The sequence below is a fragment of the Capricornis sumatraensis genome, chromosome 7, assembly GCF_032405125.1.
Source record: "Capricornis sumatraensis isolate serow.1 chromosome 7, serow.2, whole genome shotgun sequence".
NCBI classification, from domain to species: Eukaryota; Metazoa; Chordata; class Mammalia; order Artiodactyla; family Bovidae; genus Capricornis; species Capricornis sumatraensis.
The window spans coordinates 70,369,209-70,395,598 of NC_091075.1; the positions used below are offsets into that span (position 1 = coordinate 70,369,209).

General features: G+C 36.3%; 1 protein-coding gene across 4 annotated transcripts; it reads left to right on the forward strand.

Moving 5' to 3' along the window:
* Positions 1–431: 431 nt before the first annotated feature.
* On the forward strand, positions 432–24,503 carry OCIAD1 (OCIA domain containing 1). 4 transcript variants are annotated; one of them, XM_068975068.1, is made up of 9 exons: positions 432–548; positions 2,091–2,153; positions 2,576–2,656; positions 8,614–8,667; positions 15,245–15,292; positions 16,067–16,202; positions 17,077–17,252; positions 21,257–21,409; positions 23,991–24,503. In XM_068975068.1, exons 2-9 carry the CDS (start codon positions 2,096–2,098, stop codon positions 24,026–24,028), a joined length of 744 nt encoding a protein of 247 aa, XP_068831169.1. In that variant the 5' UTR covers positions 432–548; positions 2,091–2,095; the 3' UTR covers positions 24,029–24,503. The 4 variants fall into 4 exon arrangements, with proteins under 4 accessions (XP_068831169.1, XP_068831172.1, XP_068831173.1 ...); XM_068975072.1 differs by lacking the exon at positions 432–548 and adding an exon at positions 686–769; XM_068975067.1 differs by lacking the exon at positions 432–548 and adding an exon at positions 850–933.
* The last annotated feature ends 1,887 nt before the right edge of the window (positions 24,504–26,390 follow it).

A 26,390-nucleotide genomic window follows, 5' to 3' on the forward strand; every position in this document is an offset into this window, starting at 1 on the left:
TTGGACGGCCCAACAACCCTATGAGGTCGTATTTCCATTTTTCAGCACAGAAAAACCTGAGGTTGAGAGAGAGCTGGAATGTACCTTGCCTGAGGTTTCTATAACTAGACAGAAGTTAGGCTCAAAAGTACCAGCCAAGTGCACGTTTAATAATTATTTGCTACTACTTAGCCTAGAGGCCCAAAGGAAGAAGTGCACTATGTAAAGCCTAAAAGCAGAGAAAGCTAAATAGCCAACTCTCAACAGAGGATAAAAGGCCTTCCAGAACGTTCCTGCTGGCCAGTAACTGGAAGATTACATCGGTGCGTCACAGCAGCCTAAACCTTAGCCTCCTCCCGCGGGGTGCAGTGAGGAGGGGGCGGGGCTCGGGTCCGCAGTGGTGGAATGCGCAGCCGCAGTGCAGCTCGTGAGCGCCACGGCCGGCGGTGGAGGTGAACGCTGCAGGAACAAGCCAAGGCGGACAAGGCCGACCGACGCAGGAGTTCGCGTCCATTCTGAGGCTGCTCGCCTTCAGACTCCGCAGGGAGGTCTTGACGTCATTTCCTTGCGTAGGTCACCACTGCTTCCGGGTCGCGGTCATTTTGAGTCCGTATCTGGGTGACTTCTTGGCGGTCGTGGCGTTGACCGCTCCCCACCCCCCAGCCCCGCTGCAGTCCCGCGCCTTCCGCCTTCCCCTCCCCCCTCCACCTCACCCGACTCCCCTTCGGGCTTTTTGTCCCTGGTCTAGCGGGCTCGCCGCGCCACCGCCCGCCGCCGTCGTCGTCGGGAGGTGGGTGAAATGACGCAGAAAGCCCCGTTCCGCCCCCCACCTACCCACTCACCATCTCTGTGCGGCCGGCTGCTCCCCTGCGCCTGCCGCCATTTTTCCCGCCTGCGAGGGTGGGCCGATCGCTCTTTGGGCCTCGGGCTCCTGGGTGCCGGTGACCAGGGCTGGTGAGGGAACGTTTCTGGGGGTGTGCATGGGAGAAATTGGTGGTGACGGATGTGTGTAGGTGTTGGAGGTGGGAGACGCAGTGCGTGGGGGATGGGGTGCAGGAATCGACGGTGGTTTTATTCTTTGGGAGCAAGAGATTAAAATAGTTCTGTCAAACCTGACAGTCTCTTTCTAGGTAGGATGCTGTTGTGAGAAGAGGTTTTCGGTTTTGTCTTTCACGGTTGTTTGAGGATATACGTAGTTTATTAAGGAATCTCTATCCATCCATGCATTGATTTACTCTATTTATTCTTTTTCCCTAGTCAAGAGGTTGGCATGAATTAATAGAAGGCCCTCAGTGACGACTTACTGAATAAGTGAATTTTGGAAGGGTCCCAATTGCTATCCTCATCGCGTGGGATGTTTCCCGTTTTCATTTAAATTGTCTTTAAGATGAGAATAAAGACTATATGTGAACATTGTGTAAAATACGTAGCTGTCTAAATCTGTTGATCTCTTAAATCCAGAGACATGGGTTACAAATAATAATAAAGTGTATGTTCTTGAAATGCTATGCCTTTTGTGTATCTCGTTTATTTTTCTAGGTCTCCATTTGGGGAGGGAGGAAAGAGGATACAATCGAATGTGCTGTTAGCTTCCCACCACTGGGAGAACAAAATGACGTCCTTGTTATTTCAGTTTTTTTTTTTTTTGGAAGTACTGTTTTGTAGAAGAGATTATGTTTCCTGGTGATTATTTCATTTTTTAAAAATGTAACCCAGAAATGACTTGAGATTTCCTTCTCTATTTTGGTGAATTATCTTAATAATATGTTTTGGAGAGGATCTTAACACAGGATAATGTGAAATAAACCAGCTTCAGAAGGAAGAAAAAATCTTTTTTAAAATCGATAACCTTTGTATCTTGATATAACCAGCTGATAAATAATTGTAAAGCATCTGTTCTTCAATTACAGGACCTAATGAATCGTTCTAAAATAGTTAATAGGTTTGAGACTTTTTTAGGTAACTTTTCAAGTACTCTAGATGTAGTTGTGTTCTGTAAATATTTGTTGACTGGTTGCAATGTAGACTAGTAATTTTACTATGTTATATCTTGATTTATTTTGGCCAGTTGCAGTCATTTCTAATGCTTTTCATAAATGTTTTTGATGCAGGAAAGATGAATGGGAGGGCTGATTTTCGAGAGCCAAATGCAGAAGTTCCAAGACCAATTCCCCGTAACTATCAGTTAAATTATTTATAATTAAAAGCATTTTTTATGTAGAGAAATTTTCATTGCCTTGAATAACAGTAGCCACTGGGCTGGCTTCATGGCTGTGTGACCTTTGCGGTAGCACGTGGACCCATTAATGGTCTACTCTTGGCACCCTTAAATTCTTAGTAATTTGAACAAAGGACCCAAATTTTAATTTTGCACTAGACCCAGCCCATTTTGTAGCCAATCTTGACTACATAGCTGGTAGAATATTGGCACTAACTTTATATTTGAAGTCAAAGTTTGTTAAAAGTTTACAATCCACTTATTCCATTACTTTATTTAAAAATTATGTTTTGTTAATGTTTAGACTAAGGTAATTTTTTAGACTTAGTTTTTCTTCATGGATGTTTTAACGTTTTACTGATTTTCCTTGGTAAAAAGACATAGGGGCTGATTACATTCCAACGGAGGAAGAAAGAAGAGTCTTTGCAGAGTGCAATGATGAAAGCTTCTGGTTCAGATGTAAGTTAAATTTTCTAATCAACAAAATTTGATCTTTAATATCTGAAATTATGATGACTTCACATAGAAAGAATGGGCAGCTTTTTAACTTTGGTATGGTTATTGCTAAAAGAGGTTGGTTAAAGAAAGAAAGTTGTATACATTTTATTAAGCATTTAAAATTGAAATACAGTTGATGTATGATGTTAGTTTCAAGTGTACTCCATAGTCATTTAACCTTTGCATACATCATGAAATGATCAGAATTGTATGCATTTAAAAGTAATGATTTTTTTCAAGATTGTAAAGTATTTTTGTTGACAATAGTGATAGCATTTACTGTGTACATGGGTTATATAAAAGTAACCCAGTAAGGTTGATAACTATTACCCTCACTTTACAGATGAAGAGATTGAGGTTTAGAGCTATTAAAGATACTATCTGGTGTTCCGCAGCTGGTAAGCGATGGTGTCTGGACTTAAAGCCATGTCTCTCTGAAACAAGTTCATGATTCTGCCCCTTAAACTTTTAACAGCTATAGGATAAAAATTTGTTAGTTTCTGTTTTATTGATGTGAAGTGTTATTACACTACAGCTCTTGATTTCTGACTAGAGATCTTATACGTGAAGATTTTGTTTTTTAAGTACAGAGAATGGTGAAAGCAACACAACATAATTTTCCTTTGAATAGAACCATGTTGTTTCTTCAAGAGGTAACTGCAGTCCTTTCAGATAAGGTAATTCTAGCAAAAAAAAAAAAACAAGGTGGGATTTTGAAAAAGGAGGGGGTGACAAGTAATTAAAAAGGATGTACATTTTTATCAGTCAGCCTAGTATTTGTGCATATAGTGTGTGGGGTACTGTGCTTGGAATATGCTTTATGAGACAGTCATTGTCTTGAAGTACTTTTATGATGTACTTGAGACAAAACTAACTCATAAGACACCTTGAGAAAGATTAAGTGCATAACAGCAATAGAATTAAAAGGATAAATTAGTTGGAATTGATTTAGCTATAAAAGGCTTTATTAAACAAATGAGGCTTAACAACCAATAGAACCTCAGGTAAATGAAGAATGGTGGGGGAGCATTTAAATGAACAAAGGCAGGTTCTCTAATAACTTGATCTCTTCTGGAGCCTTGAGTCTGAAGGGATTGGAGCAGAGGTGTTTTGTTGGGGGTGGAAAATAAATAAAATACCAAGAAGTTAAAGGTTTGATTTCAGTTCAGTTCAGTCGCTCAGCCGTGTCCGACTCTTTGCGACCCCATGAATCGCAGCATGCCAGGCCTCCCTGTCCATCACCAACTCCCGCAGTTCACTCAGACTCAAGTCCATCGAGTCAGTGATGCCATCCAGCCATCTCATCCTCTGTTGTCCCCTTCTCCTCCTTCCCCCAATCCCTCCCAGCATCAGAGTCTTTTCCGATGAGTCAACTCTTCACATGAGGTGGCCAAAGTACTGGAGTTTCAGCTTTAGCATCATTCCTTCCAAAGAAATCCCAGGGCTGATCTTCAGAATGGACTGGTTGGATCTCCTTGCAGTCCAAGGGACTCTCAAGACTTCTCCAACACCACAGTTCAAAAGCATCAATTCTTCGGCGCTCAGCCTTCTTCACAGTCCAACTCTCACATCCATACATGACCACAAGAAAAACCATAGCCTTGACTAGACGGACCTTAGTCGCCAAAGTAATGTCTCTCCTTTTGAATATGCTATCTAGGTTGGTCATAACTTTCCTTCCAAGGAGTAAGTGTCTTTTAATTTCATGGGTGCAGTCACCATCTGCAGTGATTATGGAACCCCAAAAAATAAAGTCTGACACTGTTTCCCCATCTATTTGCCATGAAGTGATGGGACCAGATGCCATGATCTTTGTTTTCTGAATGTTGAGCTTTAAGCCAACTTTTTCACTCTCCTCTTTCACTTTCATCAAGAGGCTTTTTAGTTCCTCTTCACTTTCTGCCATAAGGGTGGTGTCATCTGCATATCTGAGGTTATTGATATTTCTCCCGGCAATCTTGATTCCAGCTTGTGCTTCTTCCAGCCCAGCGTTTCTCATGATGTACTCTGCATAGAAGTTACATAAGCAGGGTGACAGTACACAGCCTTGATGTACTCCTTTTCCTATTTGGAACCAGTCTGTTGTTCCATGTCCAGTTCTAACTGTTGCTTCCTGACCTTCATACAGATTTCTCAAGAGGCAGGTCAGGTGGTCTGGTATTCCCATCTCTTTCAGAGTTTTCCACAGTTTATTGTGATCCACACAGTCAAAGGCTTTGGCATAGTCAAGAAAGCAGAAATAGATGTTTTTCTGGAACTCTCTTGCTTTTTCCATGATCCAGCAGATGTTGGCAATTTCATCTCTGGTTCCTCTGCCTTTTCTAAAACTAGCTTGAACATCAGGAAGTTCATGGTTCATGTATTGCTGAAGGCTGGCTTGGAGAATTTTGAGCATTACTTTACTAGCATGTGAGATGAGTGCAATTGTGTGGTAGTTTGAGCATTCTTTGGCATTGCCTTTCTTTGGGATTGGAATGAAAACTGACCTTTTCCAGTCCTGTGGCTACTGCTGAGTTTTCCAAATTTGCTGGCATATTGAGTGCAGCACTTTCACAGCATCATCTTTCAGGATTTGAAATAGTTCTTGGGGCCTCCCAGGAGGTGCTAGTGATAAAGAGCCTGCCTGCCAATGCGGGAGACATAAGAGACGCAGGTTCAATTTCCGGGTTGTGAAGATCCCCTGGGGGACGACATGGCGACCCACTCCAGTATTCTTGCCTGGAGAATCCCATGGACAGAGGATCCTGGTGGGCTACAGTCCATAGGATTGCAGAGTCAGACATGATTGAAGCAACTTAGCACATGCCTGTGAGTTCTTGGGCCAGTGGGATGATAACGTTATTGTTTTAAAGGAACATTAGCAGTGTGCAGAATGGGTTAGAAGAATAAGAAGGTGTACAACTAGTTCCATCTGGGCAAACATACAGGTAATGTAACATTCTACATGCTAGGGTTAGTTTAATGTGTATTATATGTTACAGCAGTTCTCAATCTCTGCAATTGCTGAAAAGTGTATGAATTCATATTTGTTTCATGCATCTTATAGGTTTTGTGAAAGATGTTTCATACATCTGTATTGGTTTTCGAATAAAATAATATATGATTTATGTAAGAGAGAGCATAGACTCTGAGACCTGACTGTCTGGATTCAAGTTACAGCTCCAACAAATATTAGCTGTGAGATGTTGGAGAAGTTCCTCATCTCTGTATGCCTCAGTTTCCTTCTCTGTTAAGTGGGGATAATAATAGCATATCTCCTGGGATTGTTAAGGAGATTAATTCAGTTTAACTTACTATGTGTTAAGCTGTTATATTGAATGGCTGTCAGTGCTGTTGTGATGAATGAAAAGTTTCAATTGAAAATGATTATGAGTTTAGAGAAGTATTTTGCTAGTGTAAGAAAAGAGTAAAAGGAATTTTAGGGGTTCTTGTGTTGAATATGATTGAGATCATGGTCATAATATAGCATTTGGTCAGCAGTTTTACTGATTTGCCTAAAGAAACATTTAGTGGACTCTGGAGTGGGAGTCAAGTAGTGCAGTGGGAAAAGACCACTGACCTGGGAGTCGGAAGACTTGAATTTTGATCTAAATTCTACCACAAACCATCTGGGTTGCTTTGAGCAAATGACTTGTTCTTTACTTTGACTAGAATGAAGACTAAATTTCTGAAGTCTCTTAATTTTCCATTCTTTTTTTCTGAAACAGAATGCATGAGTTGGAAAGAGACTTTAGTTCTACTCGATTACCCTTTATAGTATGAAAAGAAGTTGGAAGATTTATGGAAAGATAGACAGTGGTGAATGGCAGAACTAATACTAGAATCTCATTAACCAAACTGTTGCTCTTTACATTATGCCATCTTGGCCTAAAAAGAAAGCAAAATGGGGAAATTGTCCTTTGTAGAGATGGCCAACTAACTCATTGCCTTTTATCCTTAATGATTCTTCAGTGCTTCAAGTTGCAATTCTTGAACCAAGCTGAAGGAGAAAGTGATTGCAAATTGTACTGATGCTGTAATTTTAAAGGAATATCCTTTGAAAAACCTTAAATAATATATGAAGGCATTCTAACCAACCAACGTTAGATCATTTTTCCAGCTGAGGTAAAATCCATTAGTAAGTAATAGAGCAAGGATTTAAGCCTTAAGAGTTTCTGCAGATTGTGTCTGATGGCAAAGCTAATGCCCTGTTCCAGCATTATGGATTTTAATCATGAATATTTTAATAATTCAAATGCTTAATGACTTTGGTTCTTAAATTGCCCATATATATTGTAGACCGTAGTTGAGCAGGCTGTAACCCAAGGGCCAGATCTGTTTTTGTATGGCTGTGAGCTAAGGGTGACTTTCACATTTTTGAATAGTTGAAAAAAAGCAGAAGAATTTTTCATTACACATAAAATTTACCTAGAATTCCTATTTTCACATTCATAAAGTTTTATTAGAACATAGGTGTATTCATTTGTTTATCTCAGTGCTTTTGTTTTAAAATTCATAGTTGGGGCAAAGACTGTGTGGCGGACAATACCTAAAGTATTTACCACATGACTCTTTACAGACCAGTACCCAACCCCTAGTCAGGAACTTCAGTCTCCAGTGTGGCAGCCATGTGTAGCTATTGCAATGTAAAATAGTTTACAGCAGAAGGGATACAAAGGAAAATCAGCAAAGGTAAAGGAGTGGGTGAAATTCAGAGACAAAGCTTCTGAGTCCTCTCCAAGTAGTCACACACACGGAAGGTACTAAATTTCTCCAGTTGCATGTTGTAGTAACATATCACAGACTTAGCACCCACAGTTTTTATTGGGATTTGGTCACATAGGCTCCCTCAGCCTAGCAGGTAACAAAATTCCAGACTCCCCGAAGGAAAGGAGGTGTTTGGTATGAACAGTGTTTGTGCAAGTAGTTTGTGCATAGTGAGCCACGTATCATCCAGGTAAAGTTTTATATCGGTTTACCTGTCAACCTCCCAGATATAAGGGAAGGACCAATCTTGAAAGCAAGCCTTTGTAAGGAAAGCAGTCTCCGGGCTGCCATGTTAAATCCTTCCTGCACACTGCCTAACTGGGAAAGAGATATAGACTTAACATCAAAATTCTTTTGGGCAGTTTGGGTATAGAAGACTGGCTTCATAAATTATGAGCCTCTTTGAGATTATGAGAGTTTTGGATTTTTCACTCAGCATTAATATGCATATGTATGTCAGTCATATTTTCATTGAGTTTTACAGAATTCCCTGGTTTAAGAGAAAGCATTGGTATTTAAAATATATGCTTTCTAATTGTACCAATCACCATATGATTTTGGGCAAGTAATGTATCTTATGTATTGGTTCACTCTGTAATACAGATCTTAAAAACTTGATATCTGGCATCAGAATTCACTGGAATCTGGAATCTGCCATTGAAGTAGCTGTAAGATCTTGAACAAATTACTCAATGTCTCTAAGCTTCAGTTTCCTTATCTTTAAAAGGGCAATAGTAATATATAGCTTATAAAGATGTGGTAGAAATTAAATGAGATAATGTGCTGAAAGCACTTAACATGGTACATGGAATTTTGCAGTTTGTAATATATGTCTTGCTTACCTCATCAGTAATTTTTTTCCCCCTTCAACTTCAGAGGTAACTTTTGATCACTTATTACTGTGTTGTTTTAATTGATGATATCAGTGAATGGCTATTTTAGAGCCTAAATCTGGGTGGTTCTGAAATTATGTTTAATAATTTGTTACATTTTCTTAAATTTAAAATGTTTTTTATGTTTTCCTGAGTATATATAGCACAGCTTTTAAAAGTGGAGCAATCTCTTTTGAAGATCTTAATTGCAATTTACTGATATACATCTATTTATCCTAATGAACTCAGACAAAATCTTTTCCTTTTATTGATGTTGACAAATTCTTTTTCCCCCTATAGCTGTACCTTTGGCTGCAACAAGTATGTTGATTACTCAAGGATTGATTAGTAAAGGTAAATATTTTAAACTTTGAATTTGTTTAGCACATTGGATATCATGTTTTTATGTTCTGTTTTTCTCATCTTTAGATAGGGGACATATGGTAATGTATCATATTAAAAATTATCATTAAAAATTTCTACATCAAAAGAGATATATCTCCATGAATCCAGAGTCAAATGTCAAGTTTGAGAATTTGATGTCCTCCTGCACTGTAGTGTATTAACACTATAAGAACAAGAAAGTAATTAAAAGCCAGTGGTGGTTTACAGGAAGGTAGAGAAATAAACCTGGCTTAGGTAGGTAGACCATCCACATAACTCATCACCTAGGAGCTTGTTAGAAATGCATATTCATGGGCCCCATCCCAGGCCTACTGAATCAAGAGTCTGAGTTAAGGCTCCAGCTGAATCTTGTGTATTGGTTAAAAGACTGAATTCTCTACCTAGCTTCCTAAACCAGCTTTGTCTTATAATGGGGGAATGGAGGTCTTCCTTGTCCAGATTCTGTTGGTTTAAATAGTGAAGTTGGCAGTCTCTCAATAACCAGAGCAAAAAGAAAATACATAGATATTGTGTTCAGTTCAGTTCAGTTCAGTCGCTCAGTCATGTCTGACTCTTTGCAACCCCATGAATCACAGCACCCCAGGCATCCCTGTCTATCACCAACTCCCGGAGTTCACTCAGACTCATGTCCATCAAGTCGGTGATGCCATCCAGCTATCTCATCCTCTGTCGTCCCCTTCTCCTCCTACCCCCAATCCACCCCAGCATCAGGATCTTTTCCAGTGAGTCAACTCTTCACATGAGGTGGCCAAAGTATTGGAGTTTCAGCTTCAGCATATAGTAAAATAAATGAAAAATTTGAATTACATAGTAAAATATGCTACTTGGAAAGAATAGTTGCGTTTAGGTAGGTATTAACTATATCAGTCTCTACATCTTTAAATTTAGTTGTGTAAACAGTAGAAATACTCATTACATTTATTTTGTGAACTGTCATCTTGGAATTAGAAGATGTTCCAGAAAAGGATAGTCAACAAGCTCCTTCCAAGATGTTACTATGATAGGAACATATAGCCTTTTCATATTAGCAGTATGAAATACTTAGTAGTATTGACACAACTACTTGAGAAAAGTAGTTTTGTAGGGAAATGGGAGGAGTTTTTGAGGTAAAATTTTGTTTTTATTTCAAGAATTTCCAAAGAACCTCACTAGACAGGAATTTTTTAAAAGCAAATGAATCAAGATACATATACTCTTACTTGTCTTTCAGAGTTGTTTTATAGACTAGGGTTGTTTCTATAATGTGAAACAGACATTTTGGTTTCATTAATTTTAAGGAAAAACTGAGCAATGGAGAAATTATAGTGTCTATTATTATGCTACCCATTTTATTTATCTGAGTTCTGTCAGTCATTTAACTAATGATTGGAGCTAGACATGGGGTGGGGTGGATTATAGAAAAGAAAAATTAATAACAGCTAGTGGTTCATGTAAGGAAAACAGAATGAATACAAAGTTGTGAATACAAAGTCGAAGCAAATAGAGAATATAATTAAATAAGCTTCTAAGTTTTGTGGTAGAGACTCCAAGAGCTATAGGTTTTCAAAGAAGAAAGATCTTTGTAGGGCTACTGTAATGAAGGTTTTGAAGATAGGTAGGATTTAGATTAAAGGAAATGTAAGAGTATCTCAGGAAGGAGGGACCTGGTTGTCAGAATGATAACCATGACAGCTGGGGGGGACAATCAGGCCACTGACATGGCTAAGAGTGGCAAAATCATGAAGGGAAGAATGAAAATGTTTAGCTAAGGTAGAACCAAGAGAAATGGTAATTTTGAAAAGAAAAAAAAAGAAAGCAACGCAAAATTTTGGAACTTTGGGGCTTCCGTAGAGTAGGAGACTTTGGACAGCTTGAAGGTAAGACACAAGTGGTAAAGCCTGGGAGAATCAGATTGCACCTACTCACTTGGACCTTATGTTTTCAACAATAAAATGACACTTGCTGGGCTTTTGCCTGTTTGGGAATGCCTTGTAGGTAATCATACATACAACCAAACCACAGACAGAAATTTCCTTTTTGTAGTTGAACACACATCTTCACAGGATGGTTCTTACATAGTTACCACTGAAAATCTTAGGACCTAGTACTGAAATGACAGATTATTTTTGCAGCCCAAATCATCTTGGGCTTCTGGTTACTGTTTGGTGATTATTTGACTTGAAATTAATGGTGATTTATGCCTCTGGTTTTGTTTGCAGAAGTCATACCATGAGCAACAACCATCTTCAGCATCTTTATAGTTTTTCATAGTGACTGACTGGGCTTGGAGCTTTTCAGTGGGATTTAGTAATCCATTTTTTAAAAAGGATGAATTGTTGAAAATGACTTACCTAATTTGTAGAATAACATTTTCTATTGAGCATGTCACGTCACCTTTATACCTTTGTCAGAGTTTGTTGTTGGGACTTTGATACTTTGAGTAAAAAGACTTTGATACTTTGAGTAAAAAATACAGAAAAGAATATTGAGTGATATGTCACCCATATAATTATCTCCCAGAATTGAGGGCTTTTTATTATTGTTGAAATTGTATTGGGGTCTTGTTTTTGGAGGGTGAGGTATTCTAATGAAAAAGTCAATCTCAAAAAAAATATTGAGAGAGACTTTAGGAAAGGAATTCGAATCCAGCAAAGCATTTTGCATTTAATCAAAATGCCTAACATTTTGTGTATGATTTTATGCACGTGTATGATTTTTAATCCAGTTTGTCATACTCTACGTAGTCTTGGCTGCTCCTGCTCTAGTCATTCTTTTAAATCAAAACATTTAAATATGCTCAGATCATTTCTAACTTCAGAACATAAAAAAGAAAAAATCTTTTTTATCCTTTTACAGCTGCTCCTAGTTGTCTTGAATTTGAAGCCAGACTTCACGAATGAGCACTTCACTTTTTCTTTTGACCTACTGCAGTATATGTCACAGATTATGTATATAATCTGACATGTACTAAAACATACCAGTGCAACCTTTTTGTTGCTTGAATTTGATAGACAGGTTTTCTTCATGACCACTACACAACTTTGTAACCAGTCCTTCTTAAAATGTTCTCTTCTCTTGGCTTCAGTTGTAGCACTTTCTTCTGGTTTTTCTCCTATTGCAGGCAACTTCTCCATTTTTTCATGTTTTTTGAATGTCTGATATGCACTATATACTGTTCTGGGTATGTAGCATTGAAGACACAACCCCACAACGTCTTAGTGCCTACATTCTTAGTGTGGGTTTTTTCCTTCATTGTGTTAAGTTTTACTTTGCCTTTGAATTTTTACTCCATGTACTATCCAACAATGATGGGAAGTTTAGTGACCATTTATTGCTCTAAATCCTCATAATTATCTTGAGTCTAGGTAATCGGCTCCAGAACCACGTTCTGCACATCTCCACATGAATGGCCCTTTTACAGGCTCCTCAAATTGAACTCAAGTTCAGTCCCAAGCTGAATTCACTTCTCCATAAATTAATTCCTCCATTCTCCCCGAGTCTGAATGGCATCACTCTCTAGCCAGGATACAGACATTTTTCACTTCTATTCCTTACCTGCTTTGTCCAACAACTGTCCATTCTGTAGTCTAGCTCTTAAGTATTTCTGTAAGCTATCTATTTTCATCTGCACTCCCATGAATTATCATGTATCATTTGTTGGTAAGAATATTGCGTTAATCTCAGTAATTGTATTTGTCTCCATTCTTGCTACTTCCCTTTAAAATATGGACTCTTTTTTGGCAGTTGACAGGGCATAGTGCATGCAGTAGACACTAAAATACAAGAATAATTCATTTTATTGTGCTTTACAGATACTTTTGTTTTTTTACAGATTGAAAATTTGTGACAAGCTGCATAGAGCAAGTCTTATCGATATCATTTTTTTTTGAAAGTAGCTGTTCACTTGTGTGTCTCTGTCATATCTTGGTAATTCTTGCAGTAATTCAAACTTTTTCATTATATTTGTCATGGTGATCTGTAATCAGTGCTCTTTGATGTTGCTGTTACAAAGATTATAGCTTGCTGGAGGCTCAGGTGGTTAGCATTTTTAAGCACAAAGTATTTTTTTTTAAATTAAGGTATGTACATTGTTTTTTAGACATAATACTATTGCACATTTAATAGACTTCAACATAGTATAAACATGAATTTTAATATGCAGTGAGAAACCAGTAAATTTGTGTGATTTGCTTTATTACACTGGTCTGGAACTGAACCTGCAGTTATCTCCAATCTGTGTCCATATTTGAGTGGATGAATAGCAACCATTACACTATATTCTGTTTGTCTTCATTTGCTCTGTAGACTAAAGCTCTGTGAGGTTAAAGATAATGTCTCTTTACTGTTATATTCCTATTTCCTAGAATGTAGTGCCTGTGTATTATAGGTGGTTTATAGGTATTTGCTGACAGAATAAAGAAACAATATTTTTGTGTAAATGTAGATGCTGTTACAGTCCTCCCTTTTCTCATCATCTCAGTTCATTTTATATAAAATTAAATGGCAAAATTACATATACATGATATAATCTTTTATGTACCGTCTTTCAGCATTGTGAGATTCATCCAGTAGTATGCCCAAACTGGCTTTTACCAGCTCCAGAGGGCTAATTGTTAAAAATTTTAGGAACTTGACAAACCAATTTTTAAAACATTGGTAGCTTAAAAAAAAAAAACATTGGTAGCTTGAAATTGGTCATAGGGCAAGTATTTACACCACAGAAATCAACTAACATTACAAATCAGACCCTTTTATTTGGAGAGCTTGTTTACCAGCATGTCACTAGATTCATTCACATTGTTGCATGTAGTTGTAAATTATATACACTCATTGCATGTAGTTTTTTGCTATGTGAATATATCATACCAGTCTGTCCATCCTTTTGTATATTGATGATTGTGCAGTTTCCAGTTTTGACATTACAAATGGTTCTGCCATGAACTCCATGTCTCTTTGTAGACGTTTTGCTTGGTCATAGATTATGTCCAGGTTCAATTCTAGTAGATACTTTCTAAACTCTCCAAACTGTTTAGACCAATTTACACTCCTACTATCAGTTCATTAATTTCTGTTTGTGCCACTATCACCAACACATGCTACTTCTGTGTCTTGAAGTTTAGCTGTTGTTAGTGAACACGATAGTGATTGCATTGTAGTTTAATTTGCATCTCCCTCGTGGTTAATGAAGTTGATCTTGTGTGTTTATCAGATCTCTTCTTATAAGAAGGGCTTTCTGTAGTCTCTTCAGGATATTTATCTGGTATAAAGACATGAAGACTCTTGTGCTTTTTCTGTAAGCTTTATTGTATTTATTTATTTTGTCACACTTCTTAGTTCACTGACCAGGGATTGAACTCAGGCCCTTGCCAGTGAAAGCCCAAAGCCTTAACCACCGGGATGCTAGGGAATTCCCTGTTTTGTCTTTTCATACTTTTATTTTTGAGTCATCCTGAATTACTTTTGAACATTATATGAGGTAGGATCAAGGTACATGTCTCCCCCGTACGGATTTGTGGGCCCAGCACTATATTTTGAAGACTAGTCTTTGTTCACTGCAATGCAGTGTTGTTGCCTCTGTTATAAATCAAGTGACTGTATTTGTGGGTCTGTTTCTGAATTTGATCAGTTTATGTGTTCTTGTACTTATAACACATTATCTTAATTAGTATAGCTTTATCATAGATCTTGATACCTGGTGATAGCTAGTTCTCCATTGTGGTATTCTTCAACATTGCCATGATTTTTCTTGACCGTTTGTGTTCCCACATGAATATTAGAATAAGCTTTTCAGTTTGGGGAAGAAACTTTCTTAGCTTTTAATTGGGTTGTGTTGAATATATAGATGTTTATGAGGAATTACCATCTTTATTTAATCTTTGACTTCATGAACATGGTGTGTTTCTCCATTTACTTAGCTTTCATTTCCCTTAGTAAATTTTGCAGTTTTCAGAATCTTTCTAATTTTTTATTAGATTTGTTTTTGGGTCTTTGATGGTTTTTGGTGCTGTAGTAGTATCCTTTTTTATTGGGTTTTTTGTTTGTTTGTTCCTGATTCATAGAGATGTGTATTTTTTGTTTTTGTGTATTTTTGTATATTTACCTTGTATCAAGTGATCTTGCTGAATTCATCCATTCTGATAGATTAGAATCTTGATTTCTTCATATTTCTCTTGATGTTGAATTCTCTTTTGAATAGCTTCAGGCTGCTTTGGTGTTCTGGAAAGAGCTAATGCTGTCAGATAATATATAAAGGTAGTCTGTACTAATTTTTCCTTATGTCTTTGTGGGTTGCTCAAAGCCACTGAGAAATATATATATCTTGCTTTATACTGTACTGCTAAACTTACAACTACTTTTGTCTCACATTATAAAAGACCAGCAGAATATGTGACTAGCAGAATTGTTTTCTTTGTATTATTGACCATAATTTCTGTACCGTTCTTATACTGTTAGCATAAACTTCTTTCCTTGCAATAAAAAATAAAAAACATCTTTATTATGTAAATGTAACAGTGTTGCTCAGAAATATTTACTGTTTTATTTTTAGGAATCCTTTCAAGTCATCCCAAATATGGTTCCATTCCTAAACTTATATGTAAGTATGAACAATACTAATTCTCTTAGCTTTTTTGCCTAAGTAAAATAAATAGCTTTTACAAATGTTCTATCTTACTAATAACAGTTATTTGGTTATTTGTTTTGATAAATCATTGTGGCATTTTATTGTTGGCATTAAAAACCATGAGTTAGTTGAAAGAGGCATTTTCCCCTGTTTTTATAATGTCTAAAACCATTAGTTTTAAATTATTTTGTAAAAATATAATATTTGAAAATAAGTTATCTTGGTCTATGAGGAAAGAAAGTTCAGCTATTCTGATTAATCAAAGAATATTTAAAATTAAGTGTAATTTTTAAAAAACCCTAATTTGCAATTAGTAAATAAATGTAATAGCATTTATAAGTATAGTTTCTTTACATTTTATGATATGGTTAATAAAAAATAGTAAATTGCCCTTAAAGAGAGTGCCTGAAGCTTTTTATGAATCTTTCCAGGGTATTCTGTCTTCTGTATTGGAAAGATAAAACAGTAGACATGCTTAGGTAGCACTTCATAATTTATCATTTTAAGGGATTTGTTTCACATAATTTTTAACTTAACTTGATTTTGTGAAAGTGAATTATATCCACTGAATCTTTCTGTGAACTCTTAATGCAACTCAGTGTTGTACTTTTACCAGTATTTCAGGAAATCTGTTTTTCCACAGCAGAGACATATTTAGACTACATTTTTTTGAAGTGTTCTTTTAGAAAAGATTTTTGTCTAAAGAGGCACATTGAGTTACACTTTTTGTTTATTTTTACAAATAAGTTGCTTGCATCATGGGATACTTTGCTGGAAAGCTTTCCTATGTGAAAACTTGCCAGGAGAAGTTCAAGAATCTTGAGAATTCCCCTCTCGGAGAAGCTTTACGATCAGGACAGGCACGACGATCTTCACCAACTGGGTAGGCCGTTCAGATCTTTATAAAGGCTTTCATTTTAGCTAAAAAAAAAACTTGTAACTAGATACTGATGTAGTTGAGTGCATGAAACATTGCCTTACTGAAGGACCACTGGAAACTTGCCATTTTGCGGCAAGCTAAAGCTAGTTTTATTTTTAAAAGTAAAAACAAGATTTGTTTAGTTTAAAATAAAGAGTTGCATCCTATTGGGAGTTCATGTCCAAGAATGAGAGATTTTAATTTGGCAAACTCGTTTGCTTACTATACTCTTATTTTTTTTAATTGCCAAATATTATCAGTCTCATCTCTTGACAGATTTCAACTTTTTAATCCTGTTGTTTAGAATTTTATAAGTACAGATAAGTGAATCTGTCTTGAGAGGTAGATAAATAATAAGGTAATTAAGTAGATTTGGTAGATAAATTGTCCTGTCACAAATGGCCAGCAACAGAAACCCCATGAGAACTGCTGTCATTTATATTTGCTTCAGCAAAATTGTGTAGATATGGACTACTCCCTGTGGAAGTAACTTCCAAGTTAATGTGAGAAATGGACACATTTTCTGATCTGAGGTACTTTTTCTTTCCAAGAACTTTAAACACATTAAAAGGATCTCTGAAGCCTAATAATAGAAAAATGGGTATATATTTTCTCTTCTCTATGTTAAGAGTGACAATTTTTTAGTTGTATAAGTGGGTTAGAACATATTTTTGTTTTTGTGGCAAAAACAGACTTTATTTTACTGTTTTAAATAACTGTACTAACATTATATAATTCCTTTAGAAAATGACTTAAGTTTTTGTATTGTAACACACTTTTTTAAATAAGGCATAGACAGTAACCCTGTTTCTTTATACAATATGATTTTATTTTGTAGGCACTATTCTCAGAGGTCAAAATATGACTCAAATGTGAGTGGTCATTCATCTTTTGCAACATCCCCAGCAGCAGACAACTTAGAAAAAGAGATGCTTCCTCATTATGAGCCAATTCCATTCAGTGCTTCTTTGAATGAATCTACTCCAACTGGTATTACTGATCATATTGCCCAAGGTAGAAACTTCTCTTGAAATGAATTTCAGCTTTTATGGTCCAACGTATGTATAAACTTTATTTGATGACCTTTTTAGCTGGATATCACCTATGTATTCCACCATCAGCCTAAACTCAGCATGTTTGTTTGCTCATCTGTTCATTTGAATTCATTCTTCATTCATTCAACACTTTTTGAGGTCCAGTAGGTATCAGGTACTCTGCTAGGTATGGAAGTAAAGATGAATAAGAGCTGGCTGTTTGCCCTGAAAAACTCTCTCAGTCTGCTGGAAGATATAGAAAAAGAAGAATAAATTATTAATATGCTCCATTAATTGAAAATGCTAACCATGTTTAGTGAAATAGCAAAGATGAAATGATAAATGGTCCTTGAAAGAGTCTTTTAAAAATTTCACTTATTACTGTGGTCTTAAAGGCTCTTTTAGCTTCTTCGTAATGTGAGAAAAATTACCTGCTTTACAGAACTGTTGTCAAGTGAGAAAATCCATGTGAAAGTGCTTTGTGAAGTTTGTGTGAATATTAGCTTTGAAGATCACGTGATGTGAGTGAAACAACATCAACTTTGGATTAAGGCCTGCATATGAATCGTGATTGACATTTGCTAGCTATATGTCTTTAGACAAGTAATTTGTGGTGCCTTCAGTCTCTTGATCTCTTCAATTGAGATGATAATACCTCTCTTAAAGAACTTTGGGAATGAAATGAACTAATGAGAGGTAATGCCCGAAAAGTATTAATAATAGACTGTCAGCAAATGTTAGCTAGCTTGCTTCCTTGCTTTCTTCAGTCTAATTTGCCATGAAAGATGAATTGGAAACAAAGTGTAAGTTTGTAATTCCTTACCTAAAATCCAAAATTTTTTAAAAAAGAACAGGTTTTTAAATAATTAGTGATAAAATTCTGACCTGAACTCAAACCAATTTCAGCTGGATAGAACTATATTGATAATCTTTATTTATCTTAATATTTTTTCTAGATTTTGTTTTAGGAATGTTGTGTTTGCTTATTCATCACTACTTCAATGGACATTAAGTGATAAGGGATATATACGGTAATGTTTTTTCTAAAATCTAAAACTCTGATTTTTGAAGCATTTCTGACTCCCAAGGGTTTGGAGACGGGATTGTGGACCTGAGAATTTGAAAACACGTACTTTGAAATAAATACAATAAGCTACTACCTGTGGGGAGCAAACAAGGTTAAAGGGACATTCGGGCCTTCATTTCTTTTTAGACAGAACAGATTTTATTCTCTATGTATGAATATGTTAAAAGGACAGAAGGTATAGAGTGGAAAGAGAGGTGATCAAGTAAGGTTCCAGATGGTGCAGAAAGGGTTCTAGGTTGGTCAGGATATAAAATAGCCATTTGCTATATGTGGCTGTTTAAATTCATTAAAATTAAGACAAATTGAAAATTCAGTTCCTAAGTTGCTTTGGTAGCATTTCAGTTGCTCAGTAGCCATATGTGCTACTGGCTACTGTGTTGGACTGTGTAGAGAACATTCTCATCATTATAGAAAATTGTATTGGACAGCACTGTCTCAGAGCAAGAATCAGTGGTGGGGGTGGGGGGGGTGAGTATTTAATTTTTCAAAAGAGATAGGAGAAAGTGAAGTTAAAGGGTTAAGATAACTGAAGAGATTATTAAGTCTTATTTTTTGACTGTACTGTACAACGTGTGGAGTTTTAGTTCTCTGACCAGGGATCAAACCCATGTGCTGTACTGGATCATCAGGAAAGTTTGAAAGTCTTTTAATTCTCACCTGTTTTCCCCCTTTAGTGGCTGGACATGAGACACCTGATTAGTGAGAGAGGAAAAGAGGTCAGCAGCATAGGAGAGAATGGTTAAAGTCATCGTTTTATCTCCACAGTCAGCTGTCTCACAGAGTCTCCCATTTCTCCAGTCTCCCAAATTCAAATCTGTTCTACTTCTGTTCTAGCCGTGTACCAAGTCTTCCCTTGCTGTGTCTTGCATCTTTCCTTGCATTTGCATTAGAAAATTTCATTCCATGTTACATAATTTCTCTGCCAGTAAAAACAAACAAAACGCCCTTTGGTATCTGCCCACAGACTACAGCAAGGACCAAGCTTTCATGTATTTTAAGTCCTCCACTGTAGCCATCCATCCGTCATGCTCTGCTGTCTTAGCCCTGCCCCCCAAGTTGCACTTTAGTTCCCCACGTGAGCCCACAGTGGCCTCCTTTGCTTTCCTGGAGTCCTCCCTTACCAGGACATCCTCCCTTTTTGTTTAAGTCCTATTTGTCCTCTGCTTTCTCTTAACAGGAATTGGAAGTTATTAATCTCTCAGAGTAGAAAGCATTCTTTCATAGTTGTTATGAAACTACAATAAGTTTATTACAGTTAGATTTAAATCAGTGCTTTTTTACATTTTCCTGTTCCTTCCAGCTCTTTACTGTAAGTCTTGCTCCCTACACAGTGCAAGATATTTTCATTTGGCTTTTACAAGTGAAAGAAATTATCCCTATTTTCTGTCTGATTTGTGTTTTCATTATTCATTGCAGAATTTCAGAACAATGAAATGTCTTTCTTTTTGATAAGAAAATGTATTAGACCTGGAAGGAACTTTAGTGAAGATCATCTAGTTCAAACTTCCGTATTTCATAGTTGAGAAAACCAAGACTCAAAGAAGCTTAGTGATTTGCCCAAGGACATTCATTAAATGTTGTCAGAGTGGGAATGAGAATCTAGGGTTCCTAACTACTCATCTAGTATAAGCTGTCTCCTTCAGAATTTAAAAAATATCATTTATGCTGAAAGGAAATGAATTCAATAACTTATTACTAATGAAATGCAAGGTGCTTTTAAATGCAGTATACAGTTTTAATATTTTTCTTTAAGCAAGAAAAGTTTGGTTTTATCCATGGTATATAATACTAGAACTAATTAGAAATTTAAATTGTCTGCTTTGTATCAGTGCAAGTATACTTTATGGTAAAAGATTGTAGTTGAATATATTCAATGAATAGTTATGTTGCTTTGAAAAATGTGCATATTCGCTGGGACCTTACTATTGACTTTCAAAATAGTACCATTTATAAAAACCGTTTTAAAACAATTATTTTAATTCATATGGTTATATTATTAAAATGATATACCTAATTTCTATGTCTCATTAAAAACCTCTGAAAAATATTATTTGGGGAGTGGTTTGTTAGATTTTGTAAGTTAGATAGTTCACTGTAAGCATTAATTGACTTTTAAAAAATGTTATCTGGCTTTGCTTGCTAACTATATATTTTATAAACTATATTCAAAATTTAGTCCTGTCACCTAACCATTTCCTTATTTTTATATCAGTATTTGACTCTTTGATAAAATGTTTTCATACTTTGACTTTCTTTGGGAGAGAGAGAGAATAAATGCTGGTTCCCCAGGTAAAAGTTGCTACTTTTTTCTGCCTCAGTATTGTATCCATTAGACCTAAATCAAAATGATGCTTCCTGTGGTTAAAGACTATATTTTATACCTTTCAATAGCCATTTTCAAGTATTATTGAAATATAAGAAAGCATAAATGTTTTTTAATTGCTGGAGTTGCTTGTGTACATATAGGCTGGATACAGTAACATTTAACTATGGAACTATTACTAAATCTACACCATGTCTAGTTTTGTTCAATTGTCGCTAGTAGAATATATTTCTCTTTAATTATATAAACTGTATGAATAACCTCCCAGTTTAGAGCAACACTAGCATTTTAATGAGTGAATTGTGCTGGTATATATTATATCCATTCTTCTTCTGGCCATGGGTAGTTTAAAAAAATATTTTTTTAACTTTAGAAATATAAGCTTGAAATCGTAAGAGAAAGTAGATTTTGGTTTTATAATTACCTTGGGGAAAATACAGAACCTTTGGAATACTGGTAATAATCTGATCCTTCACTTTAATTTTTTAGTAGGTAAGAAGCATTTGTAAACTTTAGTTGCTTTAGATTTATTCAAATCCTTTTATCACCATTTATTAACTGTTTGTTGTTTTAGGACCTGATCCCAACATTGAAGAAAGTCCTAAAAGAAAAAATATTACATATGAGGAATTAAGGAATAAGAACAGAGAGTCATATGAAGTTACTTTAACACATAAGACTGACCCCTCAGTCAGGCCTATGCAGGAAAGAATGCCAAAAAAAGAAGGTATGATAGTCTAGTCTGAATCACTTTACTCTTTAGAATTAGAAACTGCAGCACTAGTTTAATTATACTAACGTGTGATTTAATCCCTCAAGCAATTAACCAAAATAACATTTTTTAAGACGGTAACTATTAATAGTTATCAGTTCTTCCTTTTTTAGTGTTCCAAAAGCCACTTTATGTTAGAAAATAATGAAGTCCAAATAGTATGGCTTAAAACAGTAAGACTAAATTGAAATACAAACATTTGATTGTATGAGAAGCCACCTTGGGAATTGACAACATTTTTTAAAATGATGTATCTACTGCATAAAACCAGATTGGATTGATAATGCCACTTTTGGCAGAATCACAGAATCCTGATTGAGTAATAAAATGATGGTCTTGTATGTCTATGAAATTGAAAGAGTTACATGCTTATGAACTAGTTTCTAGGGCATTTCCAAATAGGGAGTTTGACTTTTAACAGTACTTTGTGCATAGTTGCTCAGTTGCGACCCCATGTCCTGTAGCCCACCAGGCTCCCAGGAAGAATACTGGAGTAGGTTTGCCATTTCCTCCTCCTGTGGATCTTCCTGACCCAGGGACTGAACCCATATCTCTTATATTAGCAGGTGAATTCTTTACCACTCAGCTGCCAGGGAAGCCCCTAAACAGTACTTCACTCTCTAATTAATTAATACATAGAGATTTTTAATATCATGATTTAAGACTTTTTGGAGCAGCTGCGCATAACCCAGAGTAAATTTTCTGACACCAAAGATTTGTCAGTAACAAGAGGGCATTTTGAATAGGGCTTTGTAGCTGTTTCAGTATAAAATTTTGTAATATCTTGAGGAATTTTAGAGGATATATCATTGTTTCAAGGTTTTCTATTTACTACTTTAAAAATTAAAGGAACAAAAATGTCCTTTGTACCTTCTTGAGAGTATACCACAGAGAATGCAAAAATACATTAAAAATACTTGGTATTTTTTATTATGATCATTCCTTTAGAGCTAGTTTTATTTCTAATCGGTAGTAATTGTTTCATTTAATCCTATTTTACAGCAGTGATCCACCTCTGTCATATTATTGATGTTCTTTACAGCTTTAAAATAGATTTGTAATCAGCAATACTTGTTAATGTTTGCCGTAAAACATAAGCCTTATGTATTTAGTAGTTATTACTCTGTAATATGTGAAGATTCACTGGTACTCTGATCTTCTAATTAATTTGAGAATTTAGACTGTAAGCTCCATGAGGGCAGGCGGCAGTATTCTTCTCATTTTTGTCATCTGCTCTGCTGTGTGTCTGCGTAGCATAGTGCCATTGTTTGATATGTCAGGAATGTTGTGTTTTGGTTGGGCCTTCTAGTGCTAAAAACCAAGAAAAGATAACATGGTAGATGAGTGATATTTGCTGGATTTGGACATTGGTGCTTTTGCCTGTGAACAGTTTTGAAGTTGTGTTTCATGATACAGTGATGTGAACTGTTTTCCTTTGTAAAAAGAAAGCTTTTTTTTTGTGCTTTATATAATTTAAAGAAAAAAGTTATGAACAGTTTGTGATTTCTGTTCTAGAACTTAGAAAATTAACAGTACAATGTAGATTCACTAGGTCAGAAAGTGTCATTTAAAAATCCTCAGCTTTTGTTTATGTGGATTATATTCGTTGTTACTTTAGCTAGTTAGAAATTATGGCAGAAATTTTAAACATCTAAGCATATTTTCAGTTAGCTGTCAGCAGTGATGTTCCTACACATCATGTAGCTCCATGAAAACTGCCTTCTACACATAAGGGAAGAAGAGCAAGGGGGAAAAGCAGAACAATGTCTTAGTGTAATAATGAAATAATTTTGACTTTAAAGACTTCACTGAAAAAGTCTTGAGGAAGGGAATCCCCTTATACTTTGATAACTGCTTCTTTACATTGTTGTGAATACTTGGGTCTTCTGAAGAGTTATAATTCACAGATGACGGCTGTGTAGAAGACAGGCTAAAAAGTAAGAGTAGAGAAGATAGAAGAACATATTTCAAAATATAATATCACATAAAATACAAAAATACTGGAAAGCATTTCCTCCTTGTACTGGTATTAATCTCCTAAGAGAGATTAAATTAATCTAATCTGAGATTTCTGTGGAAAATGGCATTCAAATATTCATTATTGTTTTATTTTTCATTTACTGGTAACTGTTGTGCATCCTGTAATGTATACCATGCTTACTTTAGATGGTAAAGTTGTAAAGGTACCCAGGCTTTGGACCTAAATAGACCTGTGTTCACGTTTCAGTTCTACCTATTTTATTAGGCTTGTACCTTGGGCAAGTTACTAATCTGTTTTCCTTAGAACGGGGGTTATATTTACTTTATCAGGTTGTTTTAGAGATCAAATACATATGTAAATGTCTTGATACTGTATTTATGTCAAACCTCCAGTTCACAAAAGGCTAGCCAGCCCCTTTTTATAATTATAATTTGACTCTCATGTACATTTATTCAAATGAGAAACATAATTTAAGTCATAATAATAGCAAACATGAAACAGTTCCTTTCACTTATTACTATTTGGAATCATCAATTATTTGTGCTTTTTTCCTAGTCAAAGTAAACAAATATGGAGATACTTGGGATGAGTGAAAAATTGCATCATTGGACCTACTGAAGGAATTTCAGTATCCAGCTTCATCTAGGTGGTCATGAACATCTGCATGCTTTGAGCTCAGCAGCAGTCTTCATAAACACATTTAAAACTAGAACCTGGGTTTTTGTGGTTTGGCTTATTGAGATGATGTTTTAAAAACTCAAGACTTTAATATTAATATTGTGTGAATATAGTCATTTGGGAAACTCTTTGATGTTATTATGCCATGATTATACATAGTTTATGAAATTGTTTTAAGTTACAGGACAAGGATACTCTGTTATAAAACTTTCAAGAGAATGTAATGCTCTACAATCACTGCATCTGGAAATAAATGATACCTGCATGTTGAATTGGGGTTGGGGGGGGGGAGCAAGCATAATTTTAAGTGTTAAACTTTACATCAAAATTACTAAAACGCCTTTCTCCAGTGTTTGCTGTATTCTCTTAGTGTTTATGGTAAATAAAATATAAAGGAACGTGTATCTCCATTGATTTTATGGTCTTATTGTTTCTAGTCTGCCTGTGTGCTAAATTGCTGCAGTCGTGTCTGACTCTGCAATCCTATGGACTGGAGCCTGCCAGGCTCCTGCCCATGGGATTCTCCAGGCAAGAATACTGGAGTGGGTTGCCCTCTTCTTAAGTACAATCATAAGAAAGAGTTTTGTAGGGATAGGAAATAAAGTCATCTATCTGAATATTTAATTATAATACAAAGAATGTGACTCAAATAAAGCAACATACAGTGAATAGCCCAATGCCCTGAAAAAGCAGTGTTTGAAAAATTTGCAAATTCCAGGGGAATAAAAATTTGGTATACTGTATTTTCTTCATTGTTGACGTAATGTTTGTTTCTGGTTCAGGTGAATGGAAAGTGAAATTGTGATCTCATCTAAATTATACTTAATTGTATTACATTTCCACCAGAAACAGTATTTCAGTTAGTTACTGCTGCACATCATCCCCAAACTTTGTGGCCTAAAACAGCATTGTCAGTTTTTCTGTGTCAGAATTTAAGGAAGGATTCAGCTGAGTAATTGACTCTGTGTCTCTGAGGTTTGCAGTCAGGTGCTGGATAGAATGGAAACAGCAGGCAGCTGGGCTGAGGCCTAGCCAGGCTTCTCTTAGCTTCAGGACCTTGCTGTGTCTGGGTAGAGTGTGGGCTCCCTACAGCATGTTGTGCTCAAGGCCATTAGACTGTTTACTTCATCATTAGGGCTCTTGTGTGAGTGCAGCAAGCATTTCAGAAACTTGCCTTTTTTTTCCTGACCTTACCTCAGAAGTCCCGAAGCATTTTTTGTAAACCTGCCTCAAGGCAGGAGCATAAACTTCACACCTAGTCACGTTTTTTTAAAAAAAAACGGGATGGAAGATGTTGAGCTCTCTTCAGCCCCCTATTTGACCACAATAATTCACACCATTCTCACATGCAAAATAAAGTCATACTTTTTCCAGAACTCCATTGTGACAGCTCAGGGTCTAGGAGCTCATCGTCTAATCAGGTCCAGGTGTGGCTGAGGTAAAGGTCCTTAAGTATCACTCCTCTCAGTCTGAATACCTGCGAACCTAGAAGTAATCTTCCCTGTTTGTCCCAAATTCTTGCTGCTTTAGACTTTCCTTTTTAAAGGGGGAATGAGAATGAGAGACACTTATCTTCAGCACTTAAACCCAGCCAGTCTTGTGTTGCTTTGACTAGGATTTAGGCATAACCCCTGGGGCTCTTGGTCCTGCCCTCTGAGTCATCCTTTCCCACAGAGGTAGCACATGGTTGCCATTGAGTAGTGCTCTCAAGCTGCCTTTTTCCCGTAGGAATTAGGGATTCCAAGGTCTCTATATTATTCCTATCCAAGCTGATAGGATTTTTTTAAACCTGTGGAGCTTGTAGGTCCACTTGATTACACAAAAGCCCCTGTAAGTCTGTTAGAAATAGTCTCTTCTATGTTGGCCTCCCTGTGAGGCTGATGAACGACCTCCCTAAAATTCTTGGAAGCCTTGGACAGGGTCTTCAAAGTATACCTTTAAGACTCATAGAAGGCCATTTGCGTCTGAAATGTTCTGAGGCACTGTCATCTTTCTCAGATCTGAAATGAAATCTTAGTGCCCCTCTCTGAATTTGACCTTTGCCTGGAAGCTATTTCTGTATATGAGAATACTTTACTGGCTTAAAAGACTCTTCTGAGCCTTTATGTTTTCTCCAAATCACATTTGTCCCTTATGTAAGGTTTCGCCTCTCATTTTACTTACACAGCTAGGAAAATCCAGGTGACATCCTCAGCACTGACCTGAAATAACTAGATCAAGTTTATTAGGTATATATATATTTTATTTTCCATTTTACCACAGGTAGCAGTTTTGCTA